The sequence below is a fragment of the Carya illinoinensis genome, chromosome 2 (genome assembly GCF_018687715.1).
Source record: "Carya illinoinensis cultivar Pawnee chromosome 2, C.illinoinensisPawnee_v1, whole genome shotgun sequence".
Classification (NCBI taxonomy): domain Eukaryota; kingdom Viridiplantae; phylum Streptophyta; class Magnoliopsida; order Fagales; family Juglandaceae; genus Carya; species Carya illinoinensis.
Window position 1 is genome coordinate 8,156,505 of NC_056753.1, and position 20,650 is coordinate 8,177,154.

The 20,650-nt window shown below is 37.3% G+C and overlaps 2 protein-coding genes across 2 annotated transcripts; both read right to left on the minus strand.

The window, feature by feature from the left end:
- Positions 1-4,875: 4,875 nt before the first annotated feature.
- LOC122301673 (protein FAR1-RELATED SEQUENCE 5-like) lies at positions 4,876-7,470 on the minus strand. Its single transcript, XM_043113068.1, has 4 exons — positions 6,799-7,470; positions 5,207-6,538; positions 5,005-5,118; positions 4,876-4,932 (listed from the first exon to the last, which is right to left on the minus strand). The coding sequence occupies exons 1-4, from the start codon at positions 7,468-7,470 to the stop codon at positions 4,876-4,878; spliced, it is 2,175 nt and encodes a 724-aa protein (XP_042969002.1).
- Positions 7,471-11,694: 4,224 nt separating this feature from the next.
- Positions 11,695-15,660, minus strand: LOC122299868 (UV-stimulated scaffold protein A homolog). Its single transcript, XM_043110345.1, has 2 exons — positions 15,414-15,660; positions 11,695-13,891 (listed from the first exon to the last, which is right to left on the minus strand). The coding sequence occupies exons 1-2, from the start codon at positions 15,603-15,605 to the stop codon at positions 12,125-12,127; spliced, it is 1,959 nt and encodes a 652-aa protein (XP_042966279.1). The 5' UTR covers positions 15,606-15,660; the 3' UTR covers positions 11,695-12,124.
- Positions 15,661-20,650: the final 4,990 nt, after the last annotated feature.

Below are 20,650 nucleotides of genomic sequence, written 5' to 3' on the forward strand. Positions count from 1 at the left end.
CTCCCAAAATTTTAATTTTTTCCCCATTTCCCACCCGCCATCTCATGCCTTCTCTAACAAAAAAACCAGAACTCCATATATTCCTCCAAATCTAAGAAAGACAACTACCAACCTTGGACTGCAATATACCACCATCTTTGAAATATTTTTCTCTCAGAATCCTTGCAACTAAAGAGCTTGGTTGTGTTAACAATCTATGGAATTGTTTAGACAACATCGCTTGATTAAACATATCAATATCTCTAAACCACCAACCCTCCACTACTTTTTGAATTGCCAATCTTACTCCCAGCTTTCCATTGAATTTTCCTATCCTTCTCCATATGTCCCCTCCAGAACCTTGCTATCATACTAGATAACTCCTTACACAATTGTTTTGGTAATTGGAACACACATAGCATAAGTTGGTATAGACTGAGTAACTACTTTTATAAGGATCTCTTTCCCTGCCTGAGTTAAGAACTGATTTTTCCAACTATTCATTCTCTTCCAAACCCTCTCCTTAATCCATTTAAAAGCTTGATATTTCAACCTGCCAACCATAGAAGGTAACCCCAAATACTTTTTAGCATCACCACACTCTCTTGCACCAATACAACTAAGTAACATACCTTGAACATACCCCTTTGTATTAGAACTAAAATAAACTGTGGTTTTTTGCATTTTAAGTTTCTGTCCAGAAGCCATTTCATACGTGTGCAGAACTTGAGCCACAGCTCTCCATGCTGAATATTTGACTTGCAGAAAGCTATACAATCATCTGCTAAAAGCAGATGATTAATGCTTGCTCCACCTCTACACATAACAACTCCCTTAACTGTGCCTTCCACCTCAGCAGTGTGTAACATTAAACCCAAACCCTCTACAGATAAAAGAAAGAGGTAAGGGGAAAGAGGGCCCCCTTGCCTCAATCCACTTGTTGGTGTCAACACATTGCTAGGCTGACCATTCAACAAGACTGAGTACTGAAGAGTAGTAATGCACTTCATAATCAAATCAATCCAACGCCTTCTAAATCCAAGCTTCTCCATAACTGCCCTCATGTATGCCTATTCAACTCTATCATATGCCTTAGAAATATCCAGCTTCAAAGTCATACTCCTTTCTCTACCCTTCTGTCTGTATCTCATTAAATATAAAGATTCGTAGGCTATTATTATATTGGAAAAGCCTATATGCAACCGGGGTATATCCCCGGTGCGGCCTCGGGTCCTACGTGGCGTCATAATGTAAACGACGCCATTTACATTATGACTGAATTTGGCTCGACCCTTGCTTCCCCCCCTAGACTTGTTTTACGCTTCTCTCTCGTCCCCCCTCTCATCTCTCTCTTCCCTCTCAATGCCCCATGAACCCTAACCCTAACCCTCTCGGCTCCCTCTCAGCTCCCTCTCATCTCTCCTTTCTCATCATCCCTCTCATCCGAAGCTAGCTTTGAGGAACCCTAACCCAGAGAACCCATTTGAAGGCGACACGAACCCTAACCCAAAGCCGTGAAGCCACTCGGCCTCCCTCTCCCCGTCGTCCTCCCAGAGAGCCGCGAACCCACTCGTCTTCCCAGAAAACCCACTCAGTCTTCTCCCCGTGCCCTCCCCCAAACCTCCATCCTATCGTTTTCACCCACTTGAGGCCGCGACGGGACACGAACTCGAAAAAAAGGAATCTTCTTCGGAGAACCCAGGTTTTATTTATTTATTTTGTTGATTTTAGTTTTATGAATGAAACTAAAAATTGTGATTTTGATTATGATTTTTAAAGTGTTAATTAGTTGAGTAGTTGATTTTGGATCATCGGCCATTTAGTTTATTCCCATATTTTGAAATTTAGAATTTTTCTTTATGAATGCAAGTTGTGATTATGATTATGATTTGCCATTATAACACCAAATTAGATGGGATTCATCACTCATTATTGGACATATCGTCTCAGCTTCTCTGAGTTAGGATTAAGACGTGTATTTATTTTATTTCTTTTAAGGATTAAGATGTGTGACTTTATTTGTTTAAGTGTATATAGTTGAGAAGCTTAGCCTGTTCTTTCTCAAGTAATCTAATCATCAACCCAAGTTGATGGGGGAAAGGCAAATGAGAGTAGCCATCTAACAGGACTTCACACATCAAAAACAAAAATAATAATAATAAATGGCATGAAATTCTAGATTCACGTTTCGTGATCAAGAGTTGGATTATGGAGACTCAATTTGAAAAATACTCCTTATAAATTATTGATTTTCTTCCAAAATAAGTTGAGAGAACTTCCTCTATTTTAATGTGTAAATTTATCGAATATTCTTTGAGAATATTCCAAATGTGTAACATTTTAATAGTCTAGTTTGTAAAATTAATTGTCTTTTGAATACAGGATTCATCAAAAGGGATGAAAGGCCCTTAGTTGATTTTGGTGATTTTAGTTGAATTGTTGAGAAACTTTGTTAGGAATTCTTAGCTTCCATAAAGCATGTCAAAGAGCTTATATTCTGCTTGCATTTGTGCTTTTATTTGGGCTTCTGATTTGTCTCTCTCTAAAGAATTGATATGCACTTTTAACCATATACTTGACATTCTTTTCCTGGGTCCATATCCACTTATCTAGCATTTTTCATAATCTCTTGGACATATATATATATATATATATATATATATATATATATATATGTTCAAAATGTCAGCTGCTATAATATATACTACACAAATTAACCTTAGTTAATTAAAATTGTAGGCATATGATCATCTTTTAATTATAAGTACGTAGTACTTATAAGCTAGATTGATCAGAAGCAGCATGCATGCATGGTGCATGGGCCACATGATGGCCTAATTGCTAGCTAGCTAATTCCTCGAATCTTGGAGGCCGGCTAGCACCTCTAAAAAATTTCTGTCTATTGCTTGATAAAATGTGTTGATTAAGAGCTCAAGGTTCCACAATATTTTACCAACTATAGACATTTGTCAAAAGTTGCTATGTTCATTAATAACAGCATCATTATTCAACTGTTATTCAATTTTTTTTTATAGGAGTTCATCTTAGAATGTCAAAATCATCTTCATCAATATCTTCATCATCTTTTCCCAAACGTACTTTGGGAAAAGAATTGTGCTTCTGCGAGCTGGAAGCCACATTGAAATGGTCAACTGCTACAAAAAATCCTAGACGGCCTTTCTTAGGGTGTTCAAAGTATAATACGCAGGTAACTACATGTGGTCGTTGCCTAAAACATTTTTTGTATCTAATGATTAATATACTGTACAGTTCAAAGATGTCTAATATATGCATTAAATGAAATGAGCAGGGCTTACCATACTGTAAGTTTTTTAAGTGGTTGGATGGTAATGAAGTGACTGAGTTACAATATAGAGAAAGGATTGATGAATTGTTAAAGAAAGAGAGAGATGTCGAGAAGCTACTTGAGCTGCTTGGAAAGAGGGAGATTGAGCTCCGTAAGATAGTGGAGCGCCTCGAGAGGGTGCTGTCCAATAAAAGAGACGAGGTTATGCAAAAGGAGTTGGTGCTTAACGTACAAGAAGCTAAAAGAAGGCGTTTATGCACGCTATTTTGGATTTATTGTTGTGTAGTATTTGTACATGCATTTTACCTAGTTTTATATAAGTAATTTGGGATTGTTGTTAGTAGTTATGTGTTTAGCTATTTTGGGAATTATTTTGGTGTTTATGCAAAGTGGAATTGTGGAAGTTGTTGATCAATGTGTTAAATATGTGACCGGTTGCACTTTATGTACTGTTTTATATGTATGGATGTGAAAGATAGGTTGATGGAACTTTTTTAAGAATTTTTTGGTGATTCTGGAATTCTTTGGTACTATATATGGATGTGAAAGACATGCTATAAATAAAATGCATGTTATCCAGGATGATATATATGGAATTTTGAATATATATATGGATGTCTCCAGAATGCTATATGAATTGCCTTTATCCAAGTTGATATATATTGAATTTTTACGGCAGTTGGATGTCAACTAGTCCATTTTGTGGTATTATGCAGATTAGGCTAATAATGACAGCCTCAATTGGGAATTCTTATTGACAAAATGTATCATCAATTCATCAGAAATGTGGGATGCTGTCACCAGTCACTAAGTAACAACACATCAATTCCAATGCATATATAACTGGAGTGAGCCGAGTGGCTAGTATCAGTTTAACAAAAGTGATACAACTGGTTGCACTTAGTAATTCTCCACCAGGGGACCCAGGTTATCCAGGACAATAATTATTTTTTTTCCACTCCATTCCAGGTTCATTCCTGCTGGTTGTCCAATAAATATCTACACAAAGTGCACAAACACATGTAGTTGAAGTCACGGAAATCAAGCTATAAACTCCTGCCAAGTGCCTCAAATACATTTAATAATAATCATCATCTTATCCAAGTGCACAATCCAAGTGGAACCAATTTGACAAATACACAAAATCCATCCAAGTGCTTCAAATACACAAAAAAAAACCTAGCATCTTATCAGGAACTTCTACAAAGTGCACTCTAATCATTAAATCAAACACAACAAAGTGCACTCCATCATTAAATCAAATACACAAAAAATATTCATTCTCAAATCCAAGTGCACAAGAAAGTCCCTAAATCTCTCATTACACATATATTTCATCCTAGGAATACATTCAATAAATGACCCTTGTGGTATTTAAACAAAATCAACCATCAAAAGCACTTCCGTCACATCATTGCAAAGGTTGTGATCTGTCCAACCCAAAGTGCACCAATTGTGATTTTTCGAACCCAATTTCCATCTATAAATAATAACCCAAAATATTAATTGATACCACATAAAAATTTGTATTAAACTCGGAGAAAAAGTTTGATACCACTTACACTTTCTTGACTCTGGATAGCTATTTCTCAAGACTGGGCTCCAGTAATGTCGATAGCCACGCTTTCTCTTTCGGGAATAGCCTGCTGGAAATGAAAGGTAAGTTATACAGCCATATATTGTAACAAAGTTTAATAAAATTAAACTTATTACTATACCTGCATGTGTCCAACATTAGAGACATCCATATCAGAAGGGCCAAATAAATTCCTGCATACTTCCGTCATAGGTGTATCTCCTTTATCCACGACCTGGGTATCTCCTCTATCCCACTAAGAATTAATTAACAAACAAATATACATTAAATCTCTCAATCAGTAATATCATATAAATAAAATGCGGATATTAAAATATCTGCACCTCTTTACGCTTCCCCTTTGTTGGTGCTTTCTTCGTCTTTGCTTTAGCTTTCCGCATGTCTATCTCCATCCTGGATGCTCTCCTTAAAGAGGGAGGTCTGCCTTTACCTCGTACAACACGTGGACTACGTACTTCCCCAGAAGCACCGACTATAGTGTCATTCGCCGTACAATCAATATTGGAACCAATTTGAGTCATCGATGGGCCTTCTTGATTAGCACGATACAACTCAATCATTGCATATAACTTATTTCTTGCATCCTCAGTATTCTCTCTCGAACCCGATGCATAAGTAATCATCTGATAACAGATATTTAAAAGACTGGTATATATATTCGAATCTGCGTGTTGTTCCCCTGCATCGTAGCTACTATGGATTAATGTGTATCGCATTCTAATATCCTTCCTCCATCGATCTAAAATATACATTTCAGGCAAAAATTTAATATCATTGCACCTGAATACGGTCAAAATGTGACGACACAATATCCCCCTCATCTCAAATAATCCACATGAGCACTTTGCAACTGCGTCTTCCTCACTAAAGTCTACAAAATGTTTAACCAACTTAGTGAACTCTTCCAAACAAACTTCATCCTCAACCATATATGTCTTTATTGCACCAACAGAATTATGTAACTTTCGATTCAAGTCAATGATACCATTGACTTGATGTTGAACTTCTTTGAACTTAGCTATCGTGTACAACTCTTGGAACCTCTTCTCAATTGGAGATCTAGATATACAGGGGATTGTCACATTAAATGATTGGAAGTCCGCGAGATTTTCATTCTCAATCTTTTTCTTCAATGCATTATCAAATTGGTCTACAAACTCCTTTAAGTTTGTCCTAGAATGTACATAACCGTCAAAGAATGCATTCATGCTCTCACTTCGCTGCGTTGTACTCATTCCAACCCAAAAACAGTTTTTCAAAAATGCCGGTACCCAATGCTCACGCTCAACGTATAGGCTCTGCAACCATGCATTATCTCCCAAGTTGTAAGTGGTAAGCAACTGATCCCAACATTTCTCAAACTCATAAACACATTGGGTGTCATATACACATTTCATCAATGCACTCTTCATCCCAGTTTTGTACGAACCATATGAGCCAAGCTTCTCAGGAATTTTCTTCAGTATATGCCAAAGACAAAATCTATGTCGGGTATTTGGGAAGACAATTGCGATTGCATTTTTCATCACTTTATCTTGATCAGTGATAATAGCTTTCAGAGCATTACCATCCATGCATTGCAACCATGTCTCGAATAACCACACAAATGTCTCGGTATCCTCACTAGAAATCAAGCCTGCTCCCAACAGAATTGACTGCCCATGGTGGTTTACACCAACAAATGGTGCAAAGGCATACCATATCGATTCGTTAGGTACGTGGTGTCGAATGTGACCATATCGCCAAAATACTGGTATGTTGCTCTACTACGGGGGTCTGCCTAGAAGACGTTCTTTAACCTCCCATCATCATCTATATCCATCATATAAAAAAATCCAGAATTTTTGTATTGCATCCGTAAAAAATACTGTCGGAGCGCTCTAGCACCACCCGCGCCAAGTCACAGATGTCTTGCCTTATCAATATAATTACGACAATCCTTTTCCAAGAATGTGAGATTCTCAAATCCACCCGCACCAACAACGAGAGATCCGTAACTCTTATTCGCTCGGATGTCAGCCAAGTCATTTGTATCTAGGACCCTTTTTACGGCATCACTAACTTCTCTATTACATCGAAAGAAGCGAGATTTCTTTAGACTTAGGCCATGGTTATGGATATTATGTACTGTCGTCAACCGAAGCACTCCATCTTGCCTTAAGGCATTAATCTTTGCCTTACATTCTGTCTTTCCTGTCAGACGTGGGTTGGCGACATTCAGCGTCCTATTCCGGGCCTTCCCACCACGGGCACAAAAAAGAGTGACGTATCTAACATAGTCATCTTCTTCCCTCTCAGTCCGTTTTATCATCACCCCAAACTCAAATTTTTTACCATATTCCTTATAATAACTTAATAGCTCTTCAAGGGAATTAAACTCCATTCCCGAATTTGGCTCATCAATCGTATCATCATCAACCACTTGGACATTCTGAGATTTCTCGGCACTGCCATTATTCGAGTCATCAACTATAGGAGATCCACATGGCGCTTCAGATTCCCCACCATCAGTAGTATTATCCAGCCCTGAACCAACTATTTTGCTCGTGGCAGAGCTTGTATTGCTGATATGACTCGGAGGTTCCATGATATGTTAAAATGAGTAACCAGCATTCTGCAAAAAATTATAAAAGGTCATCAATTAAACTACTGCAATTAAGCCACCTGATTCTTTTAATAGTTGCAACAAAGCCAACTTATGGCTAATAAATTAGGATAAGTTATCACTACCTGTATGTTGATTGGATATTGGTTATCAGCCGGATATGGTAGAAAAGTTGGTGACCACGTAGGCACTGGTCCAAAGTAACCAGACATATAATTTGGAATGTTTTGACTAGTTGATGGTATGGCCTAACATGTTATTAGATAAAGTTCAAAATGTATTTTGCAAAACAAAATATCAACAGTACAAATGTTAAATATTTCTCCAATTATATAACATTCATACCTTAGATGGGGGATTTGAGCTATTGGATGTCTGCATAGTTGGTTGTTCTTTCTCGTTTCCCATGCTGGGAAAATATAATAGAACTGTCAACAATTAAGTACTTCCAATAAATCTACAATCGTAAATACTTTCTAATTCCATTTAATCGTATGACCACATAGTATTAATTGCAACCTCAAGTCTCTTACCACATGAATTTATATTCATCAACTGGTGCCAGATTGTATCTTCATTAACTGGTGCCACATTTATATATTAACAACAGATTGTGCATGCTAATAAACATAGAAACCATTTATAATCAACTATTGTTAATGAAGAAATAATGAAATAAACAATCAAATAATTGTTAAAAAAAAAACAATCAAATATTTTTATTCTGTACACATTTCACGCTCTTTGTACTTGTAAAAAAAAAAAAACACATTTCATGCTTTGTTTTGTCAAATGAATTCTAAGCAATAGAGAAAAAAATAAATAAATAAATGTCTGGAAAACAAACAAAGAACGACAACGACAGAGCAAAAACCCAGATCAAACTGTTCTAATCTTTACCCACAAATGCAGATGAAAGAAAATGTAGATGAAAGAATAAGCTGCCTACCCAGTTAAAGCTCGTCGGTTCCGGTCTCTGGTTCCGATTTGGGCTCTTGCGCAGGTTTCGTCGCTTGGCTTCTTCTGTTTTGTCGTTGGGGTTCTTCTCTTTTCCACGCTTAGGGCAGCTCAAAGCAGTTGCAAAAATGTGAAATGCAGCTCGTCGGCGAGGTGGGAGGACTAGAAGACGGGAATGGCGCTATAGTTCAAATCACGTGAAATGCTCCCCCCCCCCCCCCCCGAAATCCCGCATTACCCCTTTTTTTTTTAATTAATTACCGAGATGCCGCGGCGGGGTTACTCCCCGGGGGTATATAGCAGAACTGTATTATATTATCCGTAATGAGTTTCCCTAGTATAAATGCACTTTAATTATAGGAGATAATATCTGGTAAAACAATCTTCAATCTATTTGCAAGAATTTTAGCAATAAATTTATACAACACATTGCATAAACTTTTTGGTATAAAATCAGTCACTCCATTGGGACACTCCACCTTAGGAATTAAAAGAATATGGGTAAAATTTACATTTTCATCAAAACAACCTTCATTAAGAAATTTGAGTACTGCAGAAGCGGTATCCTCACCAACTATACTCCAGTAATCTTGGTAGAAGCAAACCCCAAAACCATCAGGTTCTGGGGATTTTAGAGGCCCCATTTGAAATAAAGCCTCATCCACTTCCTCTCTAGTGAATTCTCGTTATAACTGGTCATTCATTTCCACTAAAACCTTGCACTGAATATGCTCCAGACCTCTATCTCCATTTCTTCTTTGGAAGGGGAAATTGAACAGTAAACATTCCTATAATGATCTTTAAATGACTTCTAAATATCTTGCTGATTATTTCTTACCACTGACATAGAATCCTTCACTCGTGTAATCTGTATTCTCTTCTTTCTTTATGTAGCATAGATGTGAAATAACTTTGTATTTCTATCTCCTAATTTGTACCAATTAGTCTTAGCTCTTTGCCTCCACCTTATATCATCTTGTTCCAACAGAAAACCCACCTCTTTTTGTAACATTTTCACCATCTATATATTATGGGGCCCCTCAGACTCTTGCATTTTCTTTAAAATTTCAGACTTTTCCTTAACCAGTTTTTCCCCACCTGGACATCTATTCTTGCTCCAGTTTTATAAATTTCTGCTTCACTGATGTAAAACATCTTGTAATCTTCCCATCGGATTGATACTCTTAAGACTTCAACACCTCCTCCACTACCTTCCCACAATCCTCATCTTTACTCCAACATGCTTCAAATTTAAAAGCCTTCCTATATCTACTTCCCATATTACTCCCATGTTGAATTGACACTAGCAAAGGTTTATGATACGAACTTCTTGCTACCAAACATTCAACCTCAACATGATTATGCAAGTTTTTCCAAGGTAGATTAGCCATGGCTCTGTCTAACCTCTCCTTAGTATAATTGTCATCCACATGTCTATTACTCCATGTAAAGGAATCTTCTCTATAGCCTAAATAAAAAAGCCCATTATCTTCCACAGCAGACCTGAAAGCATTCATCTGACTTTTTGATCTACTTCGCCCTCCTCTCTTTTCTTACTGCTATAGGATCTCGTTAAAATCATCCATTACACACCATGGAGAATCACCTGGACTAATCTTCGACAGTAATTCCCAAGACATTGATCTATTACCAACATTTGAATAGCCATAGAACCCAGTCACGAGCCATCTTGAATGATGACCCTGAACAGCAACCCATCCACTAATATGTCTTAAATAGAAATTAAACAAACTAAATTCTACCTCATGCCGCTATAACACAGCTAATCCACCACTTCTACCCGCTAGACCCACCGTAAGACACCCCTAAAACCCTAACTTCCTTAACAGTCTCTACTCTACATTTAGTAGTTAGTGTTTCCATCAGAAACACTATTTTGGGTGACTTTTGCTTCATAATTCACGACCACGCTTATTAACGTGATATGTTAGCAAAAATCTTCTTATTTTAATTTTTTTTAATTATAAATTTAAGATAATCTATGGCATTTCAATGAGCTGAAAATCCATTTCAATGAGCTAAAAATCCAAAATCAAAAGTTCAAGCACATGTGACCTATTCACGAAGAGAGCAAATACCACGAGGTTCTAGCTAGGGGTAAAAGAGTTGAGTTCGAGGGAGTGGTCAAGTCTCGTACATTTAGTTTTTATTTGAATACGAGTTGGTTTCCATTTTTTTTGTTTTGTTTTGGAGTTGGATTTTATGTTGACAAACAGTTTGTTTGACATTATATTACAAGCTGCTTTATTTAGATAAAACAGATTATTTATATTACATCTGATAACTTTATCTAAAAATTTTTACAAGTAAATTTTGGCTTTTTGCTAATATATTACAACAATTAGATTAATAAGAATTCAAGTAACATGTTCTCAGGAGTAAGAACATAATATGCTTCAATCTTTTTAAATTTTCTTATTATAAATATAGAGATAATACTACATAAAATAATAAATACGAAGAGTTATTCGAATTATATGAGTTGAGCCAAACTTTGTATAAGTTATTATATTGTTTAATAATCAATCACAATTGTGCATTTAAGAACAGCTCATCTAATAAACGAATCAAGCCAAACTTGAATTTGATAAGTTGAACTCGAACGGCTTCTCAAGTATTATTATTTATGTACAGCTCTATGAGATGGTATTGAATTACAAAACAAATATGCTCAAGATGCACAGGCAGGTTATGGTGGGAGGTGAGGGCCCCATGCACCCGATAGGATGGCCAGAAAAATCTGGGAGAAGGTGCAACGTCAACAGGGACATAACTAGAAATTCTTGTCCAAGTTGGAGGTGAAATGGAATTGATGCATCCCATTTCGAGTCTAAAAATAGAAGAGCAGGGAATAAATAAAATTACCTGCCTTTCTGGGTAAAAGTATTTTTATGTTTTCTGATGAAATTGGTCTCTATTTTTAACTAACTTTTTAAAACGTAAACAAAACCCGAATTTCCTTAAAGAGACCCTTCTCATCCGAGGCAAAAGCTTAAGCCTTAACAAGGAGATGCAAGAACCGGTGTGCACATGGGTGAAAAGGAAAGATACACAATATGGTGTGTAAGTGACAAAACTATAAGGTCTTCCAGAGAGATGTCAAAGGAAGAGTGGAGAGGAACTGTTTCCCCTCTCAATTCTCAATTTTTTTCATGAAATTTTGCTACATATAAATAAAATAGCGTACTAATACTAATTTCTTCATATTCAAAATTTAAATTAATACTATTTTCAATAAAATTTACTTTTTGACCAATCATATTAGATTGATGCACATATTAATGTGCAATTGTGCCTGTAATTAGATTTTTCCTTTCCCATGATACTAACAAAGAACTCACGACTCGTGAGCGTAAGATTCCTATACAAACCTTTAAAATAGTTAAAATGGAAAAATAATTATACATATAATACAAAATGGCCAATGTGTTGCCCACAACATCATTCTGTACCACTCCTCAAACCTGATAGTCCGAAAAGACCAGCGATTTAGTAAAACTACGCGACACGCCTCGGTCTCATGCAATCAGTTGTGAGAGAGACCAACTCCCAAAGTCTCCTTTAATACACCTGAATCTGCTGGTATGTAACCACCATGTGCATCAATGTAATTCTTATACATCTCAAAAATAGCCCAAACGCATAGCATAAGTTTCCATTACCATTGATTTGGAAAGGCTTCTCGGTAATTTGCATCTTCACCTGATGTAAGCTCTCTTACTGTTGCATCCTTCACTCTCGTATTCAAAAGCCTCTCAGCTAACCTATCTTTCGATGTAACTTTCTTACGCAGCATGGACGACAGTGTTTCCTTTTTGTTTCTGGCTGAGGATGTCTCACTGTTAGTCACCTCCATATCTTGTCCAATAGCTTCAGATCTTGACGTTGATGCCAATGCAGCATCCCTTAGAACAGCTGCGTTGTGCTCCCTGATTTTGGCAAGCTTTGCGCGCTTCATTGACTCTTTATCAATTTCTCTCTTCTTTGTTACCTCTTTCTCTCTCTCACGAACATTCTTCACAGCTTGTTTTGCTAACTGCTCAACTAAATCAATCCTTGAATCAAGAATTATCTCATCTTTTAAAGAGTTCTGATTGAGTGGTTTTCCCTCATCATCTCGGGGTACAATAGGTCCATGAAACGGGCAAACTCTCAAATCTTTTCTCTGACAAACTCCCCCTTTCCTCAAAGGAGCACGGCATGGTTGAATTTCCATCGGCTCCTCTTTGTAAAGAGTTGCATGAACATTTAATTCTGCAATTTTCTCAGCTGGAATAACTGCATTATAGTCCACCCTCCCCCAGTGACTCTCAAGCTCCAATCCCCGCTGGTTAGCCAAAACCTCCCTGCTTGAACCCCAGTTATCCAAGAAAGAGCCCCACTTCATCACTGGAGCTTCAGCCATAAGCTTACCCTTCAAAGGGTTTGAATCGGTTTCGTCATCTTCACGATTGAGCATTTCATTGTCATTACAATCTCTGTTACTGCTTTCAGGAGTTCTATTTTTCAACTCACTAGATGTTGACGCCATGGAAATATCTTCATTTTGCTTATCAGGCACAGCAGACTTCCCATTCTCAAGTGATCCAATCTTACCCTCCTCCCAGAAATCTTCATCTTCTTCATCATGATTTGCAGTCGTCACAAGAGCACAACCTGACTCTTCACACTTCTTCTTCACCGATATGAGATTATTTCGGATGTCGATTAACTCCTTCAAAACAGAATCTCTGAACCTGTTGTCTGCTACTTCAACCCTTACAAGAACGGAAATCCATTCTTGGACTGAAACCAAATGCTTTGTCGCTAAAAGCTTGTATAGCTCCCTTAATGCATCAAAAACCACTTTATTTTCACTGTTTTCACGAACCTTTCCCCCTTCTTTTAAAGTATTGAGACGTATTTGCAGCAGTTCAGATGAACGAAACTCCACAAAATCTTCATCGTCCAAAGGACCTGGTGGCATGAATTCCTCTTTTGTACAGACAATGTCTAAACACTCCCCAATCTCATCTATCGTTAACTTTATTTCTTCCTTTATTGATGAGAAATTCTCCTTCAACATTTCAAATTTGTTTAGTAAGATCTCTTTTGACCTCCTTTCCCTTTCACTTCTCTCCTGCTGAATCCGTGCTGCATGTGCCTGTAGATTAGGAAATTGAAACTTGAGGGTGTTTTTAAGGTAGTCAAATCCTAATCTGAGCTGCCTGTAATGAACCCCAAAGGAAGTGTTCCACTTCTCCAAGAATTCGATTGCCTTCGACCGCAAAACAGATGCCACGGCTGGTGGAGCAGGAAGAGGCAGATTTCTTCTGAACCCAACACTCAAACTCAGTAACTGATCCAAATTCTCAACAAGGACGGTTCTGAAAAGCTTCGACCGCATGAAGAGTTCATCAATTATGAGAAGCGTGAGGTACCTTACCTGCAACAAATTGAGTGAAGATCAAATCTTTTGTCTACCAAAGCCTACTCTCACAGAAGCAATATTTATGAACATTTTAAGGGCGGCAAACTCAAAGAAATAATAAAGAAACAAATAACTGCCAGCCCAAAACAATCATAGAACTAAATTGTTCCAGAAAATGAGAAAAGCGAAGGTTGGGTGGGTGAATACTTGATTATTTCTGCCACGAATGAAAAATACCCATACCCCTAATTATAGCGTGATCAAGGGCACCTCAAGTAAATCATACCTCAGAAGAAAAGACTTGACTCTTCAACCAATCTACCTAAATGAAAAAAGTTGTTTAATCTACCTAAAATTAAGATAAAATCTTAAGGCTAATATCTTCTGTACGTTCTGTGTACAATGCTGAAAAAATTTTGAGGTCTCAAGTTCATAACCATATGACCAGTAGTCTTAGAACAGATGTCACCCACCGGGTGAGCCTAATATTAAAAATCACTCTAAAGGAAAGGAGGATACACGTCTTTATCTTAAGGCTAATATCTTCTGTCAGTTCTGTGTACAATGCTGCAAGAATTTTACGGTCTCAAGTTCATAACCATATCACCAGAAGTCTTAGAACGGCAACCTACCAAACAGTTTTCATATAGCAAAAAAGTCACAGTAGTTAAGTACAAAACCGATCGAGGCTCCACATCTTCTTACTTCATTGCCTGCTATGTGTGACGATAAATCTGAGCATTCTCCATGTCCTTTCCAACTTTCTCCTGATTTTCAATCTGTCTCTCACTTTAGCGTTTCTAAGCTCTCACAATATTTATTGCTCCCCTTATATTTTATGATGATCGTATGGGACAACAAGTGATACCACAGAATTTCTATCCCCGGTACACAAACAAATATGAGTGTCTCAATGCTCAGCAAAAATTGCATCTAAAATCTACAAATCAACTGACAGAAACCATAAAGAATGCTTCTTGGCGGGGGAAATATGGAGCAAAATAATAAGTAGATAATTACAATCCATTACGTTTTAAAAATCAACCAAGAGAATTAACATAAATTTATACGACTCCACTTTATTTTCTTCCCTCTAGTGTAGCCGCTGAAAGGAAAATTAAAGTCTTGTGGAGTTTCTCTATGTTGCCGAAAATTATTGAGAATATGAGTCAAAATGGACGAAATAGTAAAAATGGAACAAAAAATAAGCATACCAACAAGCAGATACCAGGCTGTGTTGACTTGAAGGATTAATGACAATTTTCTCAACCCAGTCTTCTCAGCAACAAAATATAAAGGTTAGAAAGCAAACCGAAACACAATTCGATGCAAATTCTTGTTCTGCGAATTCAAGTTCCAAACCGAATCTAATTCATATATAAAGCATATTATCGCCAAAAAAAAGAAAAGAATAAAACCCTGAAAACATATCCACTGGAAATCATTGCTAGATAAGAAGGAACACATAAAAGAAATAACTTTCAATAAAAACAATGAACCGAATAAATTAAACAATGAGTCAGAAAAAAATAAGGACCTGAGAGTGATCGCGCTTCATGAGGGCCATAAGGGTACGGGCAGCGAGTCGGAGCTCGGAATCCGAATATCGAACGACCGATTTGATAGCCTTGAGGAGTCGGGGGTCAACCTCCGGAGCCGTGGAGTTCGTCGCCTTCTCTATCAAAACCCTAACCTTCCCTTCGTCTTCTCTCTTCTCCATTGCTGCCATTAATCCCAACCAGTCTGAAATAGGAAGGATGGATCATGGAATTCTCAATTTGATTTGAAAATCCCTAATTTATAATATGTAGGGACGTAGAGCCGAAAAGGCCCAAGTATGGCGGTTTGACAGAATGGGCCCAGAAAAGCAGAGATGGGCCTTTCCAAGCCAACCCAATCCGATATCGAGAATATTTTGTACCCGAAGAGCCTCTGCGGGGGAGTGGGACGCATATCGCCGTATTCAGTCCACAATTTTTGCAAAGGTAGTAATTTGGGAACAGTTTCTAAACTATTTTCCGCTCACAAATTGTATCTTTACAAATAAATCATCCCAGTTATCATATGGAGGGGATAAAACCCTCCGGCCTAGTGGGCCGAGCTCAATGGGAAATAAGAGGCTCATCCCAAATCCAAGAGGTCCATTCAACCCAGCCAAGAGACCTACGAGTTGGTAAAAGTGGTGATTGAAGAAAAACTCGTGAGGGAAAATGAAGAAGTATTGACAGAGTTGACAAGAGCTGACACACATAGACCTGATATCTCAGGCATTATGAGCTGCGGCTGTTGGAAGGTGTGCGGGAGAAGCAACCGCCACCCATGTCCTAGGGGGGAAAAATTAGGCGTCGTCAGCATTGGCTGAGAGGTCACTGACATATCAGTCAGAGACCAACGCCGCATTAATTATTATTATTTTATACGCCATGTCGCATTAAATGCTTCAGGCAGCCAGAGCATGAAAGTGATGGGACTACCTCCTGACAACAAGTGCAAATTGCTCTCCCCACACCTCGTATAAAAGCTGACCACAAGGCACATTCAGACTTACGCAAAAATTCTATTGGCAATACCATTAAAGAAAACTGACTTAGGCATCGAAGGGTCTCTAGACCACCTCGAGCATCCTTTGAATTTGTGTTTGTGCAGGAGAGGGAGCCAACCCCCGGTTGTCTGTGGAGACCTAGCTGAGCATGCGAAACACATCCAAAATAGTGAAGACCCATACAAGAGAGACCCCCTTCACCCTTACCTACAACCATGGGGCTATCTTGCCTGTGGAAATAGGGATGCCCACATATCGTGTTCAACACTTCGATCAAAAAGCCAACGACACAAAGGTAGAAGGAGAACTTGACCTTTTGGAAGAAAGAAGGTTGGAGGCAGAGATAAAGACAGTGGCCCATAGGAGGAAGGTGGAGCATAGCTTCAATCGGCGAGTTCAACCTTGGCCCTTTAAAGTAAGGGATCTGGTACTTAGGCAGACCGGGGTGATGACTCAGGCTGAAGGAAAGCTTGGTCCACGATGGGAAGGGCCCTATGTAGTCACGATCAGTGGTCGCCCAGGATCCTACTGATTCAAGGATGCGCAAGGAAAGGAACTACTACACCCTTGGAACGCAGAGCATATACGAAAGTTTTTTAGTTGAAAACGAAAGAGATTGTAAAATGATGTACTGAATCAAGTGAAATATTAATGAAGCCTTTTGTTTTCTCATTTGTCTCAATTCTTTCTATTTGGTCTTACATTTTTCAAAAAAAGGACAAGCCGACGAGAAGACTAGGGCAGTCAAGTATTGTGTCTCCAGTCTACGAGGGCAGATGAGAAGAACCACAGGACAACATCTTTTGATGGGCCCCAAGGCGGACCAAGTCTTAAGAATCAATTACAAGATTAAGAACCACGAAGATCAAGAGAGCAATGCAAGAATTGGTGCAATCCAATTGGGATCAAGCTAACAAGAGCCCAACACTCATGACGGGCTTGAAAGAAGGAGAACCAGTTTTGCTCCACTTGATCTAAGCTATGGAAGACACGACTTGGGCTATTATTATGGAAGGCCATGGATTTATTTATTTCATTAAAAGAGCTTAATTTATTAGTCAAATGAATTAATCAAGAATAATTGGGCTTCGGGGATGTCTAGCCCACACGTCTTATTTCTAATAAACTAGGGTTTTGGGGAATGTCTTGTATTTTGGTCAAGGGTTTATTTGGAAAGTTATAATTTTATGTCTCACTAGGGTTTCAGAAGTTACTGTAGCGCGGCGTATGACACTGTTCACGCTACAGTACCCGAGGTATTGTTTACTTAGGGTTTTTAGGGATTGTCTATTTAAACCACTTGTAATCTCATTTGAGAGGCAGACTATATGGAATTGTCATTGAGAGTTGAGTTATCTCCTCTTGTTCTTCTTGAACTTCTGAACTTATCAAAGGTAAATCAAAACCCTTGTGGCGTTCTTCTTTTGTAATCTAGGTTCTTGAGACGGGTTCTTCAATGGGTCTAGATTTTGATATAATCTAGGTTCTTTGAACGAGTTCTCATCGGGTCTAGATTCTCCATGCATATACCTGAGTTTGGCTTTCTTGGGGTTGTTTTTCCAGTATTGTTGTTGGGTCTCAAAGCAAGTCTGTGACGCCCCCAAATTCCGTATGGGATCGGACGGACATTTGAAGCGTCGAGACATGCAACACAAGGTTACTTGCCCCCGTTCATGACATATAAGATACAATGTTCCTAACATGCATCTAACATTATGTAATATTCGCAGCGGATAATTTTTTTCTTTAGCAATACTATGCACCAAATTGAAAATATCCCAAATGCTTAAAACATACTTCATACATAAAGACCCATTGAATAGATCACAACACTAGTCCAAAATGGTTATGATCCAAAAAGTAATAGAGATGCAACTCCATTGTACAAGTAGTAATTTACGTTAACTACTATATTAACATTGACGTCGCACCGTCGCTTAGTCAACTGTGTCTAGTTGATCAGCTCTTGATTCTCCTTCAAGTCCTGTAACAAGATCTACCATTCAGGGGGAATGGTAGTTGGGACTACCAAAGTGAAATTTGATTACAAATCTCAGTAAGTTAACAAAAAACTTCCACACAAGCAAATGATGCATGGATGACAGTAAAAGCATAAATGCATAATCAAATTCATAAGTAATTAAAGCATAGCTTGGCGTACAACATAACATAATTGACATAACTTAAATTGAAACATGAACTGAACTTGACTTGACATGAACTTGATCTGAAACTTGACTTAACATGAAAAATACATACTCCACAGTTGTTGTGGTCCCATGTATTCTACGTGTAAATACATACTTCACAGTTGTTGTGGCCCCATGTATTCTACACAAACTTGACTTAACATGAAAAATACATACTCCACAATTGTTGTGGCTCCATGTATTCTACGTGTAAATACATACTCCACAGTTGTTGTGGCCCCATGTATTCTACGGAAACTTGACTTAACATGAAAAATACATACTCTACAGTTGTTGTGGCCCCATGTATTCTACGTGTAAATACATACTCCACAGTTGTTGTGGCCCCATGTATTCTACGGAAACTTATTCTTTAATTGGTTAAATACATACTCCACAGTTGTTGTGGCCTCGTGTATTCTACATGTCACAATTGCTGTGTCTCACGTAGTGTATGCGTCACAATTGCTGTGACCCCATACATAAGTAATCAAGATAAAACGTGACTGGAATACGAAATGATTGAAGCCCTGACGTAACATAACGTGACTTGAACATAACTTGAAATACATGACCAACTTGAGATAGAAACATTTCGTAACATGGCATAACATATAATAGACAATATATTTAACATGATATACTTGCAATGTACAGTAATACATGACAGAATATATTATGTAACAGATAAAAATTTATGACAGAATAAATTCTGTATAATAGACAATTACGTGATAACTTGGCATGGCATGACATATATGATAACATACATACATACACTGTAGTTCCTTTACTTAGCACACATACACAGTAGACTGCTAGTAAGTTAAAAGCTAACTTACCTCGATCTCCGCGTTTCTTATAAAACTTCAAGTGCGATCACGAGGAACTATAATTAGTGATTCTAAAAGTTAGAACTAAATCACTAATAATTTGAAATATGGAAAATACTAACTTAAAGAGTAAAATTTTCATTTCACTCTCTACATGTGGGAAAATGACCGTTTTACCCATAATTTAAGGATTTTTCATACTAACTCCAAAAGCTTCCATAATTTACATTATTCATGTAAATTTTGTCCTAAACTTAAATATCAATTCAGAAAAATTTAAAACAAAACACAACTATGAAAAACACACTATGGCCGAAACCTCCATAGGCCATTTCCCTTGATTTTTGTTGCAATTCCTTCCAACTTCAAAACTCATGCTTAAACCAAAATTTTGCAACAAACATCTTCCAATCCTAAGTTCAAAACCATACTTAAAACATCCATTTAGAAAAACTAATAATCAACACCAAACTTTTTTTGTAAAAAGATCCAAGTACTTGAATCACAAGTTTTGACCTTAAATCAAAACATCTCCAAGAATTTCAAAAAATCAAATCTTACTTCTAACATATTCATAATATCATCCTAACATCAACCATGCTTTAAATCATCAAACTAAAGTCACCAAAATCACAAAATAACATTTGGAGTTTTTAGTTTTACACTTAGTCCAAAAACAGAAACTTTTTCCTCAACTAGTTTTGATAAATCTCTTGATCTATGACTTATAAATATATGATCTTCAAACCAAACCATCACATGGTTTAAAAAGATGTCCTAAAATATATATAAGCTTCTAATTCAAGATCACATGGTTAGAAATTAACCAAAACATAAATTTAGCCAAGAATATCCACACTTTGACTTATCTGAATATCTCTTTGCATAAAATTTCATATCTTTGAAACTAACATCAAATATCTTCAAAATAATAATATAACATGTATATAAGATGCTTAGGATCTTCCAATAAAATTATCAAAGTCATTAGAATATGTTTAGACCACCAAAGAGTTAAACTTTCTCAAAACAGAAACTGTTTTTCTTCTTCCAGTTTCTAAGTTTCTAAATCTAAGAAAATTTTTCATCAAAACCTTTAATCATGCAAAAATCCTCAACCAATAGTCATATATACATGTTAACAATACTCTATAAAATTTTCGGACCAATATCTATCCATTAGCTTGGTCAAAAACTACAAACTATAACA